The sequence below is a fragment of the Pan paniscus genome, chromosome 11 (assembly GCF_029289425.2).
Source record: "Pan paniscus chromosome 11, NHGRI_mPanPan1-v2.0_pri, whole genome shotgun sequence".
Lineage (NCBI taxonomy): Eukaryota > Metazoa > Chordata > Mammalia > Primates > Hominidae > Pan > Pan paniscus.
The window spans coordinates 3,138,485-3,154,489 of NC_073260.2; the positions used below are offsets into that span (position 1 = coordinate 3,138,485).

The 16,005-nt window shown below is 55.4% G+C and overlaps 1 protein-coding gene across 1 annotated transcript in view; it reads left to right on the forward strand.

Annotated features, from left to right (window-relative positions):
* The first annotated feature begins 270 nt into the window (after nt 1–270).
* QSOX2 (quiescin sulfhydryl oxidase 2) overlaps nt 271–16,005 on the forward strand; it is a 39,223-nt gene continuing 23,488 nt past the window's right edge. Inside the window, exon 1 of the mRNA XM_034929504.3 lies at nt 271–607. Within this exon, the coding sequence (XP_034785395.1) occupies nt 280–607 (328 nt within the window). The 5' untranslated portion in view covers nt 271–279. The remainder of the gene's footprint in view (nt 608–16,005) is intronic.

The window sequence follows — 16,005 nt, forward strand, 5'->3', positions numbered from 1 at the left end:
AGGGAAGGGGTTTGGGGAACGCGCGGCGGGGTGGGGCGGGGCCTGGGCGGAGCCTGCCACGCCTGGGCGGGGAGATGGCGCCATCAGACTCTTGGGGGCGGGGCTGCCACGCATGGGCGGGGGCGGGGCCATAGGGCGGGGGCGGGGAGAGAGGGCGGGGTCAGACGTGCGGGGGCGGGGCGGAACAGGACTGGGCGCGCGGGGGCGGGGCCGGGCGCGCCGGCGCACGTGACGGTGGTTGCCAGGGTGAAAGTTCAGCGCGCCGGCGGCACTTCCAACATGGCGGCGGCCGGGGCGGCGGTGGCGCGCAGCCCGGGAATCGGAGCGGGACCTGCGCTGAGAGCCCGGCGCTCGCCCCCGCCGCGGGCCGCACGGCTGCCGCGGCTGCTAGTGCTGCTAGCGGCGGCGGCGGTGGGGCCGGGCGCGGGCGGTGCGGCGCGGCTGTACCGCGCGGGCGAGGACGCCGTGTGGGTGCTGGACAGCGGCAGCGTGCGCGGGGCCACCGCCAACAGCTCGGCCGCGTGGCTCGTGCAGTTCTACTCGTCGTGGTGTGGCCACTGCATCGGCTACGCGCCCACCTGGCGGGCCCTGGCTGGGGATGTGCGAGGTGAGGCGCGCCACCGCGCGGGGACCCCCGACCCCCGGGACCGCGGCCTTCCGGGACCCCTTGCGACCGCCCCAGAAGGCGGGTCCCGGGGCCCCTCCCCCGTATTTCTTTCCTTACCGCAGAGCCAGCTCCTGCCCCACAGAGGCACCCGACTCGGACCAACCCTGGCCTTTCCAGGGGCAGGGGACTAAGCCAGCTGCTCCCCATGTCTCCCCCAGTTAATCCCCGTTAGATCCTGACGAGTTGTGCTGTCTCAAGTCAAAATGAAACCATTCTCCCGCAGCCCTCACCGCACACTTGGGGATAGGGAAGCCCTCCCGTATCCCAGCTCTCAAAATACCTATGTTTTGAGCCCCAAGAACTTCATTGACCTTCCAGGCCTCCTACCCTAGCTGTTTCCTAGCATCCACACACCCCATCCTCAGTGCCCAGAATTCCTGTTCTCTGAGGATCCCTCATTCCTATTCCACACTCGTAGCCACCCCATTCCCTTTGAACCTTCATCATTAACTTTCTGGTTCGGATCGCTGGCCATATAGTGGGTGCTCAAAGTGAACCCACAACTTAGAAATCCAAATACTCTGGAGACTTCTCTGTAATACCCCAAAACAACCTATAAAGCAATTTTTTTTTAACTCTACAAAGCATTTCATTGGTGGGCTCCTTGATCACAGATGCACAGCCTTTGAGAAATCTTTCACCAAACTGCTGGTAGTGTTCCGCACTTTATTGTTTAGTGCTTTCATCTGGTCGCACGTTGTTAACCAGTCACGAAGTTACTCGCCTGCTCTACAGGTCAGAGTTGGCGTGGGAGGGGGCATTCACAACACCCCTCCCTTAAAATGGTATTTAAATCACTGAAGTAGGAGGTCCTCCCGACCCAGTGAGGTTTGGCAGGACTTCCTGTGTTGTGCTAACCTCAAATTACATGTTTCAGTGGGCAAGATCTGTAACAAATTGCTACTCTTTCTTCCTGCACCTTTGTTTTTATGCCTTACACCCAATCCTGCTGTATTTTTCTCATCGCAAACAGATTTGTAAAGAAACTTTTTTTCAAGTCTAAGTAGGGCTTTTGTATGTTACTGTAAATGGTTATCTTTAAAATGCATTCTCCTCTTAGAGAGCTGGGGCCTTTTGATTCTAATGGATTCCTCCTCTTTGATCTCATGTTTTCTTATGTCCCTGTTGACCTGACTCAGAACTGAGGTCAGAGACTGGAAGAGATGGACAGAAAAACTGTTCAGTGGGGTTTTTAGACACTGCTTTTAGGAAAACAAACAAGTAATTCAATCACGTAGGGAACCCTTCAGTTCTTGTGTGTTATTCAGTGGCAGAAACAGATATGTTCATTAAAATGCAGGTGGCCCTGGCAGGACTTGGTCAGTTTTTTTGTGGGTTTTGGTTTTGATTTTTTTTTTTTTTTCAGTTGAGTTGCTGAAGTCTAAAGATCGTACCAGATTCAAATATTGCAAATTCTGTAACCGAAGCAGCACATAGGCAGCCTTGAGAACTGTCCCCGGAGCTCAGAAGAAAGGCCACTCCTGAGAGCCACACAGTAACGTCCATACCCAGTGGTGTGATGAACTCAACTCAGTAAGCCTCCTTTAGTGGGTCTGACTGTCTTCCCAGTCACGACAGGAAGAACAGGCTTGTGCCTGAGACTGAGACTGGAGGAGGATATGGCTGAAAGTGAAAGACAGCAGTGACCTGACCAGGCAGCAGGGAGAGGGCTTCAGGGAGCCCAGGCAGAGGGTCCTGTTGGCTAAAAAGCCAAACTATAAAATACTGAAAGAGGTTTGTTCTGAGCCAATAAGTGTAGTGGCCATGGCCCGGGGAACAGTGTCAAGAGGTCCTAAGAAAGTGTGCTCTAGGCAGTCACGTTAATTTGATTTTATACATTTTAGGGAGACAGAAGTTATAGGCAGAGAGACATAAATCAGTACATGTAAGGTATAGGAAGGGGTAGGTTTACAGATCATAGGTGGATTCTGACTGGCAATTGATTGAAAGAGTTAAGCTTTGTCTAAAGACTTGAAGTCAGCAAAGAGAAATGCTTGAGTTAAGCTAAAGGGGCTGTGGAGGCCAAGGTTAAGTAGATGAAGCCTCACAGGCAGCAGCCTTGGGGAGAATAGAGGGTAAATGTCTCTTTTCAGACCTGAATGCTGTCAGACTCGTTAAATGTCTGCTAGATCCAGGAAAGACCTAGAAAGGGAGGGAGATTCTCTACAGATGCAAATTTCCCTCACAAAAGACAGGTTTGCAGGACCATTTCAAATATGTCAGGGAAATAAATGTATTTGGGGGTGAAATATTTTGATTTCCTGCAGGGTGTGCTGTTTGTCATGCGGTGCTGTACCCGAGTCAGGCTGGAGTTTGGTGTCGTCGCTGCTGAGGCTGTGCTGTCTGTCTGTGATCTCTGTTTCATCACGCTGGCCAGCTCTGCCTAAACTCCAAAGGGAGGTGGTGTAACCAGGCGTGTCTGACCTCCCTTGCCGTCAGGGCCTGGAATTTCTTTCCTCAGGTTGCCCTGGGGTCTCCTTGGCCAAGAGGGGGTTCAGTTCAGTCAGTTAGGGGACTGAGGATTTTATTTTTGGTTTACAGTCCTGAGAGCCAAGCTGTGCCCATGAGGCTTGTGGGAGGTGGAGTCCGGGTAGAAAGGGATGAAAGGCCCTTGGCACTGAGGAGTCCCCGGAGCTGTTCTGAGGCTGGGACTCTCAAAGTAGGGCCACTTAGGGCCTTGTTAGAAATGCCTGCTTCTCCACAGCCCCAGCCCAGACCTGCCAGCTCAGAACTGTCTGCTTGGTGCCTGGCTCCCTGTCTGTCATCCCTGCGTGGAGCTGTCCCACAGGGATAGGGCGCCCATTGCCTGTGGCAGTGTAGGGGTCTGGCTGCATGCAGGCATTCCCGTTGTCAACATTCTCATGTTTTCTTATGTCCCTGTTGACCTGACTCAGATCAGTCACCTGTGGCCCTGATCAATCACCTGTGACTTAGGTCATCCTGCTGATCCCTTGGGGGCACACAGGCCATGGCTTGGGCCCCCACTTCTACCTAGAGTGTCCAGCCGCCTTCTCCCACTGGTCCCCCTGGCCAGCACCCGCCACGCCCTGCGTTCTCCATGCCTGTGGCTGCTGGAGAGGATGGTTAGGTGCGGGCTCTGCTTCCCAGGAGCCTCCAGCTGGAAGGAGCAGGACAGGCCAGGGCACCTTTGTTTTCCTCAGAAATTTGGATTGAACTTTAGCTCTTGACTGGCTTTTTCAAGGTTGGGAAAATAAATGTTTTTTCTTATAAGAAGGTGGCTTAAGAAACAAAAGGTGTACTGTTTGGTGTGACCAAGTGTCATTCTAGTGTTTGTGGAGATTTGGCTTAAGCCTGTCACTTCTAAGTACTTTGCAGAACAAAACCTTGTTGGGTTCCTGAAGATCTGCCTGGCAGTGATGGTTGCTGGGTTTGTGATGGAAGATGAGGCACCAGGGCCTGGGGCTACACTTTGGCCCGTCTGACCGGTGAGATCTCCGAAATGCCTCTGCAGTCTTGAGTGGACAAGAGGGTGCACCCTAAAGGCAGGGCCTGTGTCCCCGTGCGCCCTCTGTGGCCCTGGTGCCTGTTCCCTCCCATCTCCTTCACTTGGTCAGCCTGAGAAAACGGCAGGCTGCCACCCACAACAGGCTGAGTCCTCCCAGACCTGCCCTCAGGAGGGCGGGAACGCTTATGTTGTAGATGATAGCACGTGAGGTTGCGTGGAACAGGCCGAGTCCTCCCACACCTGTCCTCAGGAGTGCGGGGGCGCTCATGTTGCAGGTGATAGCACGTGAGGTTGCGTGGGATAGTCACGGTCACGCAGCTGAGTGACAGGCCGGGATGGGTGTCCAGGTGTGGGTGACCTGGAGCCATGGCAGTTCATTCCTGTGTCTTTGTAGAGGACAGGTGGGGGTTGGGAGCTGGACACATCCGACATCTCCTGAAGGAAGGGTAGGGCATTCTGTGATTGCTGCCAGCTCCTCTGTCCCACTTGGTCTGGTTTCTTGTCTACTCGACTAGGCTGCAGGCTTCTTGGAGATGAATTAGAACTTGGTGTTCCCCACAGGCTCATTGTCCGTTTACTGGAAAAAGAAACAATAAGGGCCAGAGGGAGGGGGACATGCAGGTGTCAGCGGGCATTTGGCGGGGCTGACGGCCCGTGAGAGCCGCCAGGTGCTCATTGGACTCTGGAGGATGGAGAGGGTGGAAGGAGGAAGAGTTGGGCAGTGGAGGCCTCCTGTCTCCTTACGGGCCCAGAAATGGCTTAATGCAGCCCCGCTGTGGCGACCACATGAGTATTTTACAGAAAGGATGGTGCATCGGAGCAGCCGGGCTCCCCGCTGGCCTCCCCAGTGGCTGTGGTTGGTGCATCTGAGACTACACCGAGAGACCCAGGCCACTTACTTGTTGTTGAAGTAAGACGGGATGGTTTGCTAAGAGGGCCTTACAGCCACGTCCAGGGAGCCGTCTCCGCTGTGTCATGCCGGTCGTCGTGCCATGGGGTGACCCAGGTGACCCAGGTCATAAGCACTGCTTGGGCTTCCCTGACAGAGGACGGGCTGAGGGACTGTCATTCCCTACCAACAGATAAACAGCATTGGAATTGCTGTCACCTCGGAGCACCCTTCGAGGCTGAAGAACGTGTAGTTTTGGTTTACCAGAATTGAGTTAAATGCTGGGGATCAAAAGTCCATGGGACCCAGCCCTGCCCTCAGTCCCCAGATGAGGCGACCGTAGCGTGTGCCCGGGTTTTCTCAGACCAGCCCTTGGCAACTTCTAGGTGATTTGTGTTAGGCTCTCCTGGTCGCTAGGTGGGTTTCATTTCTACCCAGGCCTGTTATTCCAAACTTGTGCCTTGAACTTGGAGCTTAGCTAAGAAGACCTTTGCTCAGCCAAGAGGGGGCTCCACCCAGAGAGGGTCTTCTCCAGGGACTGGTGTGCGGAGTTCGAGACCCCAGCATGGCCCTGACTCAGGAAGGAGAGGCTGCAGTGGACCTCTGTCCCTTAAACACAGCTCTCTAGTTGCCTTTCAACTTGGGAGATTGTTTTATCTTTACTGTAATCATTTTCTAGAATGAATTGATACTGGACTATACATTAGACTTCTGTAGACTTTTTCATTAGAACGTGACAAGCAGCAAAGAGTTAACCTTGTTAGATTCAGTATTAGAGTTATTTGACAAGCACATTTGAAATAAATGTTAATCTACTATATATAGAAGCTTAATTATTTCCCAAGTATTTTTAAGACTGGAGTCCTAAAATAGCCAGGCTCTTGAGCAGAAGTGAGAATAGACCTGCGGTCTCATTTCTGCCTCCCTTTGGAACCCCCTGGCTGTGCTGGGTTGGGCACCCCCGCCCCTGCCCACACCCTGTGCCTCTCAGCTGGCTCTAACCCCAGAGGCCCAATGAAAGCAGGCCATTTGCATTCTGCTTTAGAGGTTCAGAGCTAGACAGGTGGGCAGAGCAGGAGAAGGGGAGGGTACCCGTTGAATGAGGCCAGTGCCCTGAAGCTAAGCCTTTTACGTGTTTTGTATTTGATTTGATAATATGGACTACCATATCTTTTGTGTTGCCATGAATACCGTCCATCTGCCGAGTCCTTGCCGGGACTCCTGGCGCCTGTTCAGCTGCTGAGGGAGGCCTGTGTAACTGAAATTCTCCCTCATCTGCTCGGCCTTCCCTGAGCACACGGCCTGGCATTCTTTCAAGGACAGACAAAGGCGACGTGGGGTGCCCGCGTGCCCCTTCACCAGGACTGACCCTGAGTGGGGTGGTGTTGTTGGGAGCGTAGCTCTACCGAGGCAGGTCGAGGTGCTGCCCCTGCGGACTGGTGGATGGAGCTGGACTTCCCTCGCCCTGCAGTGTGTGCAGGGGCTCTGTGTGAATTCACGCTCCGGGATGAATTTGCGCTGGAAATTCATCTGTTGGAGGAACAGCAGGGAACAAAGCAGGGAGGTCCCCGCCTGAGGAAGCCTGTGCTTTAGAGGGAGTAGCAGACAGTCAACAGGAAGACAAATAAAACAAGGAAGTGGCCGGGGCAGTGGCTCCCGCCTGTAATCCCGGTACTTTGGAAGGTGGGAGGATCACTTGAGCCCAGGAGTTCAAGACCAGCCTGGGCAACATAGCAAGATCCCCACTCCTGTGGCCCCAGCCACTTAGGAGGCTGAGATGGGAAGATCACTCGAGCCCAGGAGGTTGAGGCTGCAGTGAGCCGTGATCACGCTCCTGTACTCCAGCCTGGGTGACGGAGTGAGACCTGCCTCAAATTAAAATAAATAAGTTACCTATAGGTTGTAACTCCTAGAAAAATGAACAGACCAATTAGAAAGAAACTGGTGTGGCCCTGGGTGGTAGAGCAAGGCGTCAGAGGGCAGCGACTTGGGAGAGGAGCCGCGAGGTGAAGGCCCCGCCAGGGGCATGGCCAGCACAGAGGACCCGAGACTGCCAAGACTGCAGTGTCCAGGGGACCTTTTGTTTTAGAGATCGGTCTCTTCGTGTGGTCCGGGTTGGCTTTGAACTCCTGGGCTCAAGGGACCCTCCTGCCTCAGCGTCCTGAGTAGCTGGGACGATGGGCAGGTACCACCATGCCCGGCTAAAAGGACTTTGATAGGGCCTTGGTCGCTCAAGGGGGCGACCACGAGGTCCCTGAGGGCCCCGCAGCAGGCAGATGCAGGCTCAGTGAACAGTGCTTGTCTTCTTCCTGAGCAACAGAATGCCAAAGAACAATTTTAAGCAGGGAAACCTGGTTTCTAGGTAAAACTCTCTGGCTGCTCTCTGGAGAACTGAAGGCCAGAAACCAGCGGAGCACAGTGGGATGTGTGAGAGAGGCCAGGCCGCGCGTGGCAGCTGGGGCCTGAGGGGCAGAGGGAGGGTTGGCACAGCCAGGTGGGAGGAGGCTGCCCGCCGGGCTTGCTCAGGGCCTGGATTGCGAGGCGGGAAGGAGGCCCGGGGAGCGTTGTCTTTGGAAGGCCAGCTCAGGGTTCCCTGAAGTGTGAGGGATCCTCAGGGAACAAAGGGGAAGTCTGTGCCTTCCTGGTAGAATTGTGGTTTCAGGTCATGTAGACAGTGTTTGGGCAAAAGTTACCGAAGGCCATGTCTTGTCTTCTTGGAGCATGAGAGGGTGCAGGGAGGTGGGCACGCACCCGAGATGCGGAGCAGCGTGTTTCGCTCCTGCCCGGGGCACGGCTCTTGTTCCTGGCCCCTGGCTGATCAGTTTCCCCGTCTGACTAGTTTTCTGCATCCTGTTGCTAAGGAAATATTAGGTAAAACCTGGAAATAGGACAAAAAGCTGAGTCTTGTGTCCTCTCAGCATCATGTTGGGGTGTTGCACAGGCTCGCCCAAGGGCTGTGACCTGGGGCACGGACATCTGTGTGTTTATCCTGCTGTTCACTGCTGATTAAGGGCCCAGGCTCTGTGGTTACTCGTGAGCTCGCCGACCTCATCTGTCTGGTAGACAAGGAAAGCCCAAAGGTTGTGGTTTTCTTGCCCCATAGGACAGTTTCTTTGTGCACTGTCCCTGGGGGCAGATAGCACTATTCTCTGTGCTCCCCACCTGGCCTCACCCTTTCCTTCAGCAGTCCCAGTGGAAGAACATTGTTGATGCACGTTCACTCTGCGTTTGTGTGAGAATCGTGTGTTTAGCTTTTGGAAAATTCTACTTGGACACTGGCACAGGATGGGCTCCAGGTGTCACCGGCACAGGATGGGCTCCAGGTGTGGCACAGGACGGGCTCCAGGTGATGCAGGCCCAGAACAGGCTCCAGGTGACGCCGGCCCAGGATGGGCTCCAGGTGTGGCACAGGACAGGCTCCAAGTGACGCCGGCCCAGAGCAGGCTCCAGGTGTGGCACAGGACGGGCACCAGGTGATGCAGGCCCAGGACGGGCTCCAGGTGACGCCGGCCCAGGATGGGCTCCAGGTGTGGCACAAGACAGGCTCCAGGTGTGGCACAGGACGGGCACCAGGTGTGGCACAGGACAGGCTCCAGGTGATGCCGGCCCAGGACAGGCTCCAGGTGTGGCACAGGACGGGCACCAGGTGATGCAGGCCCAGGACGGGCTCCAGGTGTGGCACAGGACGGGCTCCAGGTGTGGCACAGGATGGGCTCTAGGTGACGCCAGCCCAGGACGGGCTCCAGGTGTGGCACAAGACAGGCTCCAGGTGTGGCACAAGACAGGCTCCAGGTGTGGGACAGGATGGGCACCAGGTGATGCAGGCCCAGGACGGGCTCCAGGTGTCGCCGGCCCAGGACGGGCACCAGGTGACGCCGGCCCAGGACGGGCTCCAGGTGACGCAGACCCAGGACGGGCTCCACGTGACGCAGGCACAGGACGGGCTCCAGGTGTCGCTGGCACAGGACAGGCTTCAGATGTGCACTCCTGACGCTGGGAATTCACCCGGTATTTTATTTATCAGAGGTGTCAAGGAGTGCACCCGTGTAAGTCTCGGGGCGCACGCTGGGTTTTGGAGCACCCGTTTGGCCAGGGGGCCTGTGGTTTGGGTGATGCTGCAGCGCTGGCTCTTCCTGCTGTCGTGAGGAAAGCCTCAGATTGGCCAAAACTCGAGGGAAAGCAAGGTGGGTTTTTTCTGTCGCCTTTATTTAAGCTGGCAGCTGCGGCCTGTTTCAGAGGGCGGCCTGTTTCAGATACCTGTGAATATCCGTCTAGTCCAGCTGAAGGAGAAACATCACCATTGCCACCTAGCATCTGCCCCATCTCCGCACACCGTGCGTCTCCCCAGGGGCCGGCACACAGCCCTCTGTCCTTGGGCAGCAGCCAGTCCTGTCTCCGGGTGCCCCATGGAGGAGAGCTGTCTACCTGGCTCTCTGTGCGGAGCAGGGAGTGGGGAGGAGGTGGAGGGTCAGGAGCGTTGTGACGACGCCTGGGACAGCTGAGTGGAGGTGGTGGGTGGCAGGTGGCTTGCAGAGTCTAGACTGGGAGAGGTCCGGGTTGACTTGGTGGGGTGCAGCCCCCATCCCGGCCCTGACCCTGACTGCCAGTGACTTCGGACCCAGAGGGAGACTGGCTGCTCCCTCAGCTAAGGTGGCTGCGAAGTTCCATACATCATCCTTACGATGGAAACTGCTCTCCACAGCCCAGTTCCTCCCGAAGCTGAGGCCAGAGAGTGTCGCTGGTGAAAATGTTCATAGAGGAAGTGCCTGCAGGTGCTGAGCCGGAGACCCATGCCTTTCTGTGTGCCCGGAGTCCGTGGTCTTGGATGTGGAGAAGAGACGGCTCAGCCTTGGCCACCACTGGGCCATGCTGCCTCTGTAGCCACCAGAGCTCCACGGGTCGCCTGGGTGTGACCCAGCGCGAGGGAGAGGGGAGCAGGTGGTCTTCAGGGCTCTGGCTGATGCCAGCGCTCTATGCTTGCTGGCCACCCAGCTCACTGGCCACTGTCTTCCTTCACTCAGACGTCGTGGTGGTTATGAGTTCTCCACGCACATCAGTGGCTGCCCGTGGCTGTTGAGACAAAGAACAAAGTCTGCACCAAGATCTGCAGCCTCTTGTGAACTGGCCCGAGCCCAGCTTAGGGCTTCCCCTCGTCTTCCATATGACGGTGTCCCTGACTCCAGGTGCTCCTGCGGCCGCCTCCCCTTCTGCTCTGCCAGCCTGAGTTGTCTTCTCTCCTTCTCTCCTTCCTTGGTCGTCACTCCCCGTAAGGGCCCAGCAGTGTCCCTGGTCCTGCATCCCCAGCACATGCTTGTCAGTCCCTGCAGGTGTGGCCGTCGTGGGGACGTGGCCTTTGAGTGGGCATGTTGGTCCTGGCCCTGCTCCGGGGGGTGTGCTGTGCCAGCACTCGTGCCTTTGACCCAGCCGATCCTCACACTGCCCTTGGGAGATGAATCTTCCTTGGCATCTCCATTTTACAGGTGGAGCAACTGAGGCAAGAAGAGATTGTTACTTACCCCAATTCTCAAAACCCAGTAAGCAGCAGAGCTGGATGTGAAGCTGCCTGGCTGGGTCTCCACCTGCAAGGAGGGTCTGCTGAGCATGGGCCATGGGCGGGGGAGCCAGTTGAACAGCGGTCGGGGTAGACTCAGATGAAGTGGCATTCGGATGGAGACCTGGAAGGCAAATAGGAACAAGCCCGGTAAAGGGAGCGGGGGTCACAGTCCAGATGTGTGGGGACATGACAGAGCAAGACTCGCCTGTGGTCGCTGGGGTGTGGCGCGATGAGGCTGGGGCGGGCGCAGTGGAGCTGGGGGGCCTCGTGGAGACCAGCCTTGCTCCCAAGCCGGGGGTGGCCATCGGGGCTTCCTCCAGGGCCCTGCTTCCGTCTCCACCTGCTGATGCGAGGTCCACAGGAAAGGTCTTAGTGACAGCAGCCTCACGCCCAGGAAGGTTCCTGGGTGCCAGCGTGCTAGCCCTGAAGGGGCTGTGTGAACTCTGTCACTTTTTTCTCCATTAAGTGTCTCTGTCAGGCCAAAAAGAATTTGCCACCGTTGCTCTAGGATGGTGCGTTGTCAACGCTGAGCTGGAAAAGGTGTGGGACATCTGCCGGACATCTGGGCGGCCCTCCAGGGGCTCAGTTAGAAGGGCAGCACTCCCGTTACGTGTGCAGTTGACCCTCAGACAACTTGGGGGCTGGGGGGGGGTGCCAGCTCCTGTACAGTCAAAAATGTGTATATAACCTGCGACTCCCCAGAAACTGAGCTCATAGCCCACCGTTGACTGGAAGCCTTACCAGTAACAAACGGTCGATTGACACAAACTCTGTGTGTTACACGTGTTCCGTACTGTGTTCTTACAGTAAAGGAGGCTAGAGAAGATCGTCGCACAAAAGAGAAGTAGGCCTTCTGCTCAGGAAGTGCCCCAGGTGGAGCCTCGTGAAGGCCTTTGTCCCGGCCAGGCTGCCCCAGGTGGAGCCTCGTGAAGGCCTTTGTCCCGGCCAGGCTGCCCCAGGTGGAGCCTTGTGAAGGCCTTTGTCCTGCCCCAGGTGGCAGCGGCAGAGGAGGTGGAGGCAGTAGAGGGGAGGCAGGCGTGTTCCGTGTCACTTCATGGAGGTACGTCGTGCCTTCTGTCTGGCTTTCTTGCTTTTTATTTCTCTAAACGGTTTCTGTGTGGTCCCAGTCTTCCTTCCACTGTTTGCTTTAGTTTTAGTGCCTGTTTTAGAAAAGGGTCCGTGTCATAGAAGAAAGCAAAAGCCGTCTCGAGTGTTGAGAGTCCTGCCAGGTGATGGTGCGTTTGTGTTTGGCACTGGTGAGGAGGCACTTGGCTCCACAGCGTCGTCTTCTGTTCTCTTGAGTTGCTGCACGATTCGTCTCATGGAACCCTTCTCCCCTACCCTTTTGACCACATCCACGACCTCTCATGGTTTCCTTGATTGGCTCTGTCATAAATCCTGTGAGGTCAGACACAGCCTGTGGACACAGTTTTCTCCAGCGGGAGTTTGTGTGGGCTCGACAGCCTTCACGGCTCTTCCTGTAACAACGATGGCGTCTTCAGTGGTGCAGTCCTTCCAGCTGTTATCATGTTCCCTCTGTGAGGTTCTCTGCCACCATGTTGGCCGTCCTGAGAGGACTGTGTAATGAGCCCTAAAGGGCCTTAGGACCCCAGATCTAGAGTAAGGCTCATTGTGTTTGAGGAGCGGGTAGACTGATGAAGCCTTCGGTGTTGAACTCATGAGTTCTTCGTGGCCAGGGGCATTCAGCAAGATGAAATCACTGTAAAAGGCAGTCCCTTACTGGAAGGTACTTCCTGGCTTCAGGGACAAAGCATCTGGAAAAGTGTTTCTCATTGCCCAGGCCTTCTCGTGCAACCAGAAGACTGGCAGCTGCTGTTTGTCTTTCTTGTTCGAGGCTCAGGGTTAGCGGCTTTATAGCTAAGGGCAGTCCTGCCGATACACCCGGCAGCATGTGCACAAACAGCAGAGTCAGCCTCTCCTGACCGGTGCTCGCTCCTCTTCCTTCCTAATTCATGTCCTTTGTGGCATTTTTTCCCTAATAGGGCACTTTCGCCTGCATAAAAATACCTGTTCAGGCAGATGTCCTTTCTCCTCCATGATTTTCTTTTTTTTTTTTTTTTTTTTGAGACAGGGTCTCACTCTACCCAGGCTCGAGTGCAGTGGTGCAATCTCGGCTCACCGCAGCCTTGACCTCCTGAGCTCAAGTAGTTCTCCCACCTCAACCTGCTAAGTAGCTGGGACCACCGTGCCTGGCTAATTTTAAAATTCTTTGCAGAGACAGAGACTCCCTATGTTGCCCAGGCTGGTCTTAAACTCCTGGGCTCAAGTGATCCACCGGCCTCAGCCTCCCAAAGTGCTTGGATGATAGCCATGAGCCGCCAGGCCCCGACTTACGCTGTATCCTGACAGTGGTTTACCTTTCTCTGTACTGTGAATGGTGCTGTGTGTGGTCTGTAAGTTTTGCGTGTGTGAGTTTTGATGCATTGTAACTTTTTATAATAGATTTGTATGTATTTTTTGGTAGTAAATGATAAAACAGCATCTACATATGGTCTCTGCATTCATGACATGCCTTTTCTTAATTTTTTGGATATTTCTAGGCCGTGTGGCTCATCTGCAAGATTTTTCAAATTGTCACATATCTCTCAAAAATTTCCTAATACATTTGTTGAAAAAATGTGCGTATTTAAGTGGACACGCGCAGTTTAAAGACATATTGGTCAAGGTGACCCCTTCCCATGTGTCACGAAGAGGAGGGGACAGGAGGTGAGGGAGGCTGCCCGCCCTGTGCGGAAAGCGCTCACTGCACAGCCTCAACGGTTCCCGCAAAGTGCCACGCGAAGTGCGAGGAAGACGGCAGGTCCTCAGATAACGACATTTCTGTCAACGTCATTTCCTTATAACGTGGAAGAGAGAAAAAAAACTGGTTTTGTTATGTGTCCTTCCGCTTCAAGCCACGGTTTCCAGGAGCCTGTCAGTGACATGAAGTGAGGACTTCTTAGTTTCCTCTGCCTCCCTGTTTATGTGTCTGAGGGTCAGTGGGTGGGACAGTTCCAGAGCAGAGGTTTCTCTTCGCTGGGAGAGCCTGGCAGATGGGACCCGCGGAGGAGGCGGAGAGGGTGGAGGGGGCGGAGTGCCGGCCCTGAGGCTCGCTCTCCCTCTCTCGGCCTCTGAGGACTTGGAGATCGGTGTCCTCATCTGCCAAGTAGGGGCGGTGACATTCACACCACAGCCTTTGATGGCAGCTCAAAAGGAATAAGGTGGGTCCGGGTGCTTCCAAAGCATTAAGGGCTGAAGAAACTGCACGGAGGCCATGGTAGCGGGCTGGGTAAGGAGCGATCAGTGTGGGGCTGCGAGGGGCACTGCCCTTCCGCCGCGTCATTTCGCGCAAGCCCCTGAGCACTGGCCAGGGGCCTCCTGTGTGTGGGGATGGGCCGCCAGGCTGATTGGACACGGATCCCTGCCTTCCAAGGGCAGAGCCCTCTGGTCTAGTGGAGAGACGGTGTGAAATATGTTGGGAAGATGAAGATCGTTTGCTTTTGCAAAGCCTTGGTTTTCTACATGTTGAAGGAGGCAGCGTGTCCTGCGGGAGCCTTTGTAAGGGAGTTGGTGGAATGATTCCTCCACAGGTGTTTGCCTCAGGGCGTAGCTGATGCATGTTTGGGCTGCAGCATGTCACCTGCGTGACGGGGAGTCTTCATTCGCCACGGTAGGATGGGGGCATATTCTGGTCACACGCTAGTCGGAGTCGGGCACGCCTGTTAGGACGTTTGCCCTCCACGCTCGAGGTGTGTGCTATGCGGACCTGACGGACTTTGGAGCCTTCCTCGGCCTCTGTGAGCATCAGTTGCCCCGTCTGTAGGATCCTGCGTTTGTCACCAGGCCACTCCCATGGTAGATAATTTGGTCAGAAAGCTTTGTCAACTGTAAAGGGCTGTGTAAATTTACTTCCCATGGAAACAAGGCCGGTCGGAGGCTTTTCCTGCCAATGAAACTAGGCCTGGGCAGGGGGTCAGGGAAGTCCTCGCTGAGGTGTTACCTGTGTTCAAATTGTGAAATAGATGGGAAAGCAACCAGGAACAGATCAGTGGAAAGAGTTCCACCAGGGAGGAGACAGGGCAGAGGCCCAGGGTTGGTGGGACGGAGGTCAGGCCTGTGCATGGCTGGAGGGGAGAGGAGGGGACAAGTGAGCGGAGCAGTGCTGGGTCTGGCGGATCCTCTGGAGGCCGGGACTCTCCCAGGCGCCTTCCAGCTCGGTTCAGAATGTTAGAATTATGTACTTAAGTCTTGATTTGAGTGTTTACTTGCTTATCATGGAAGAGTAACAGGTAGAAACAACCAGCAGACATTTGGTCTTGGGAATCTGAAGCCTCATTGGAGACAGCCTGTGAAGAGCCAGTGACAGGGTGGATTTGTGGCCCGACGTGATGAGGATGCCTTCACGGAGGCCGACTACTGAGGCTCATGTGTTTTTGGGCAGCGCCCTGCGGTGGATGAGCTTGTTGGGAGTGGGGCACAGGAATCAGAGCAGTTGTGAGGCCTGGGTCGGATCATGCCTCTGTTCCTCCTGGGCTCAGCCCTTTGGCACCTGGGATTCTGCATTCCAGGTGTTACAGAGTTGTTTACTGCAGGGCTGACAGCCATTCCCACCGGCCACATTTGAACTCTTCACATTCTCTCTAGCGCTGCCTGAGATTGAGGAGAGTTATTTAATTTTAGGGTTTTTTGAGATAGAGTCTCGCTCTGGCGCCAGGCTGGAGTGCAGTGGCGCTATCTTGGCTCACTGCAGCCTCCTCCTCCCGGGTTCATGCCATTCTCTTGCCTCAGCTTCCCAAGTAGCTGGGACTACAGGCACGCACCACCACGCCCGGCTAATTTTTGTATTTTTAGTAGAGACGGGGTTTTACCATGTTGGCCAGGATGGTCTCTATCTCTTGACCTTGTGATCTGCCTGCCTTGACCTCCCAAAGTGCTAGGATTACAGGCGTGAGCCACCACGCCCGGCCAGGAGGGTTATTTAAAAAGAGCAGCACCACCTGGCCTGGGCCCAGACTGTCCAAGCGGCCTTCACCTGAGGTGCCGGGAGAGTTCCACGGCCGCTGTGCAGGGCGCTGTGTTGCCACCTTGTACCAAGATCTACGGGAAGATAGAAACTAGGAAAAATGCAGGAGAGGTGGCCAGAGGAGGGCAGGGTGTGATGTGGCCAGCAAGTGCCTGGGGCAGCGGGGATGTGCTGTGTGTTTGTTTGTGTAGGTAACATGCCCTAAGACAAATCTGAGAAACCACAGATAGGACCAGATCCCACCGTGAAAACCAAATCCTGGCAAACATCTTGGAACGTTTTCTTCTTCCCGTCTTTTGTTTTTGCTGTTTCTAGGCCGGCTTGATGATGTCACACGGCCGTGATTCTGTTGTGTGTGCAGTCTGGGTTCTCAGAGCAACTTTTTGGTTTCTTACATGTTCTTTCT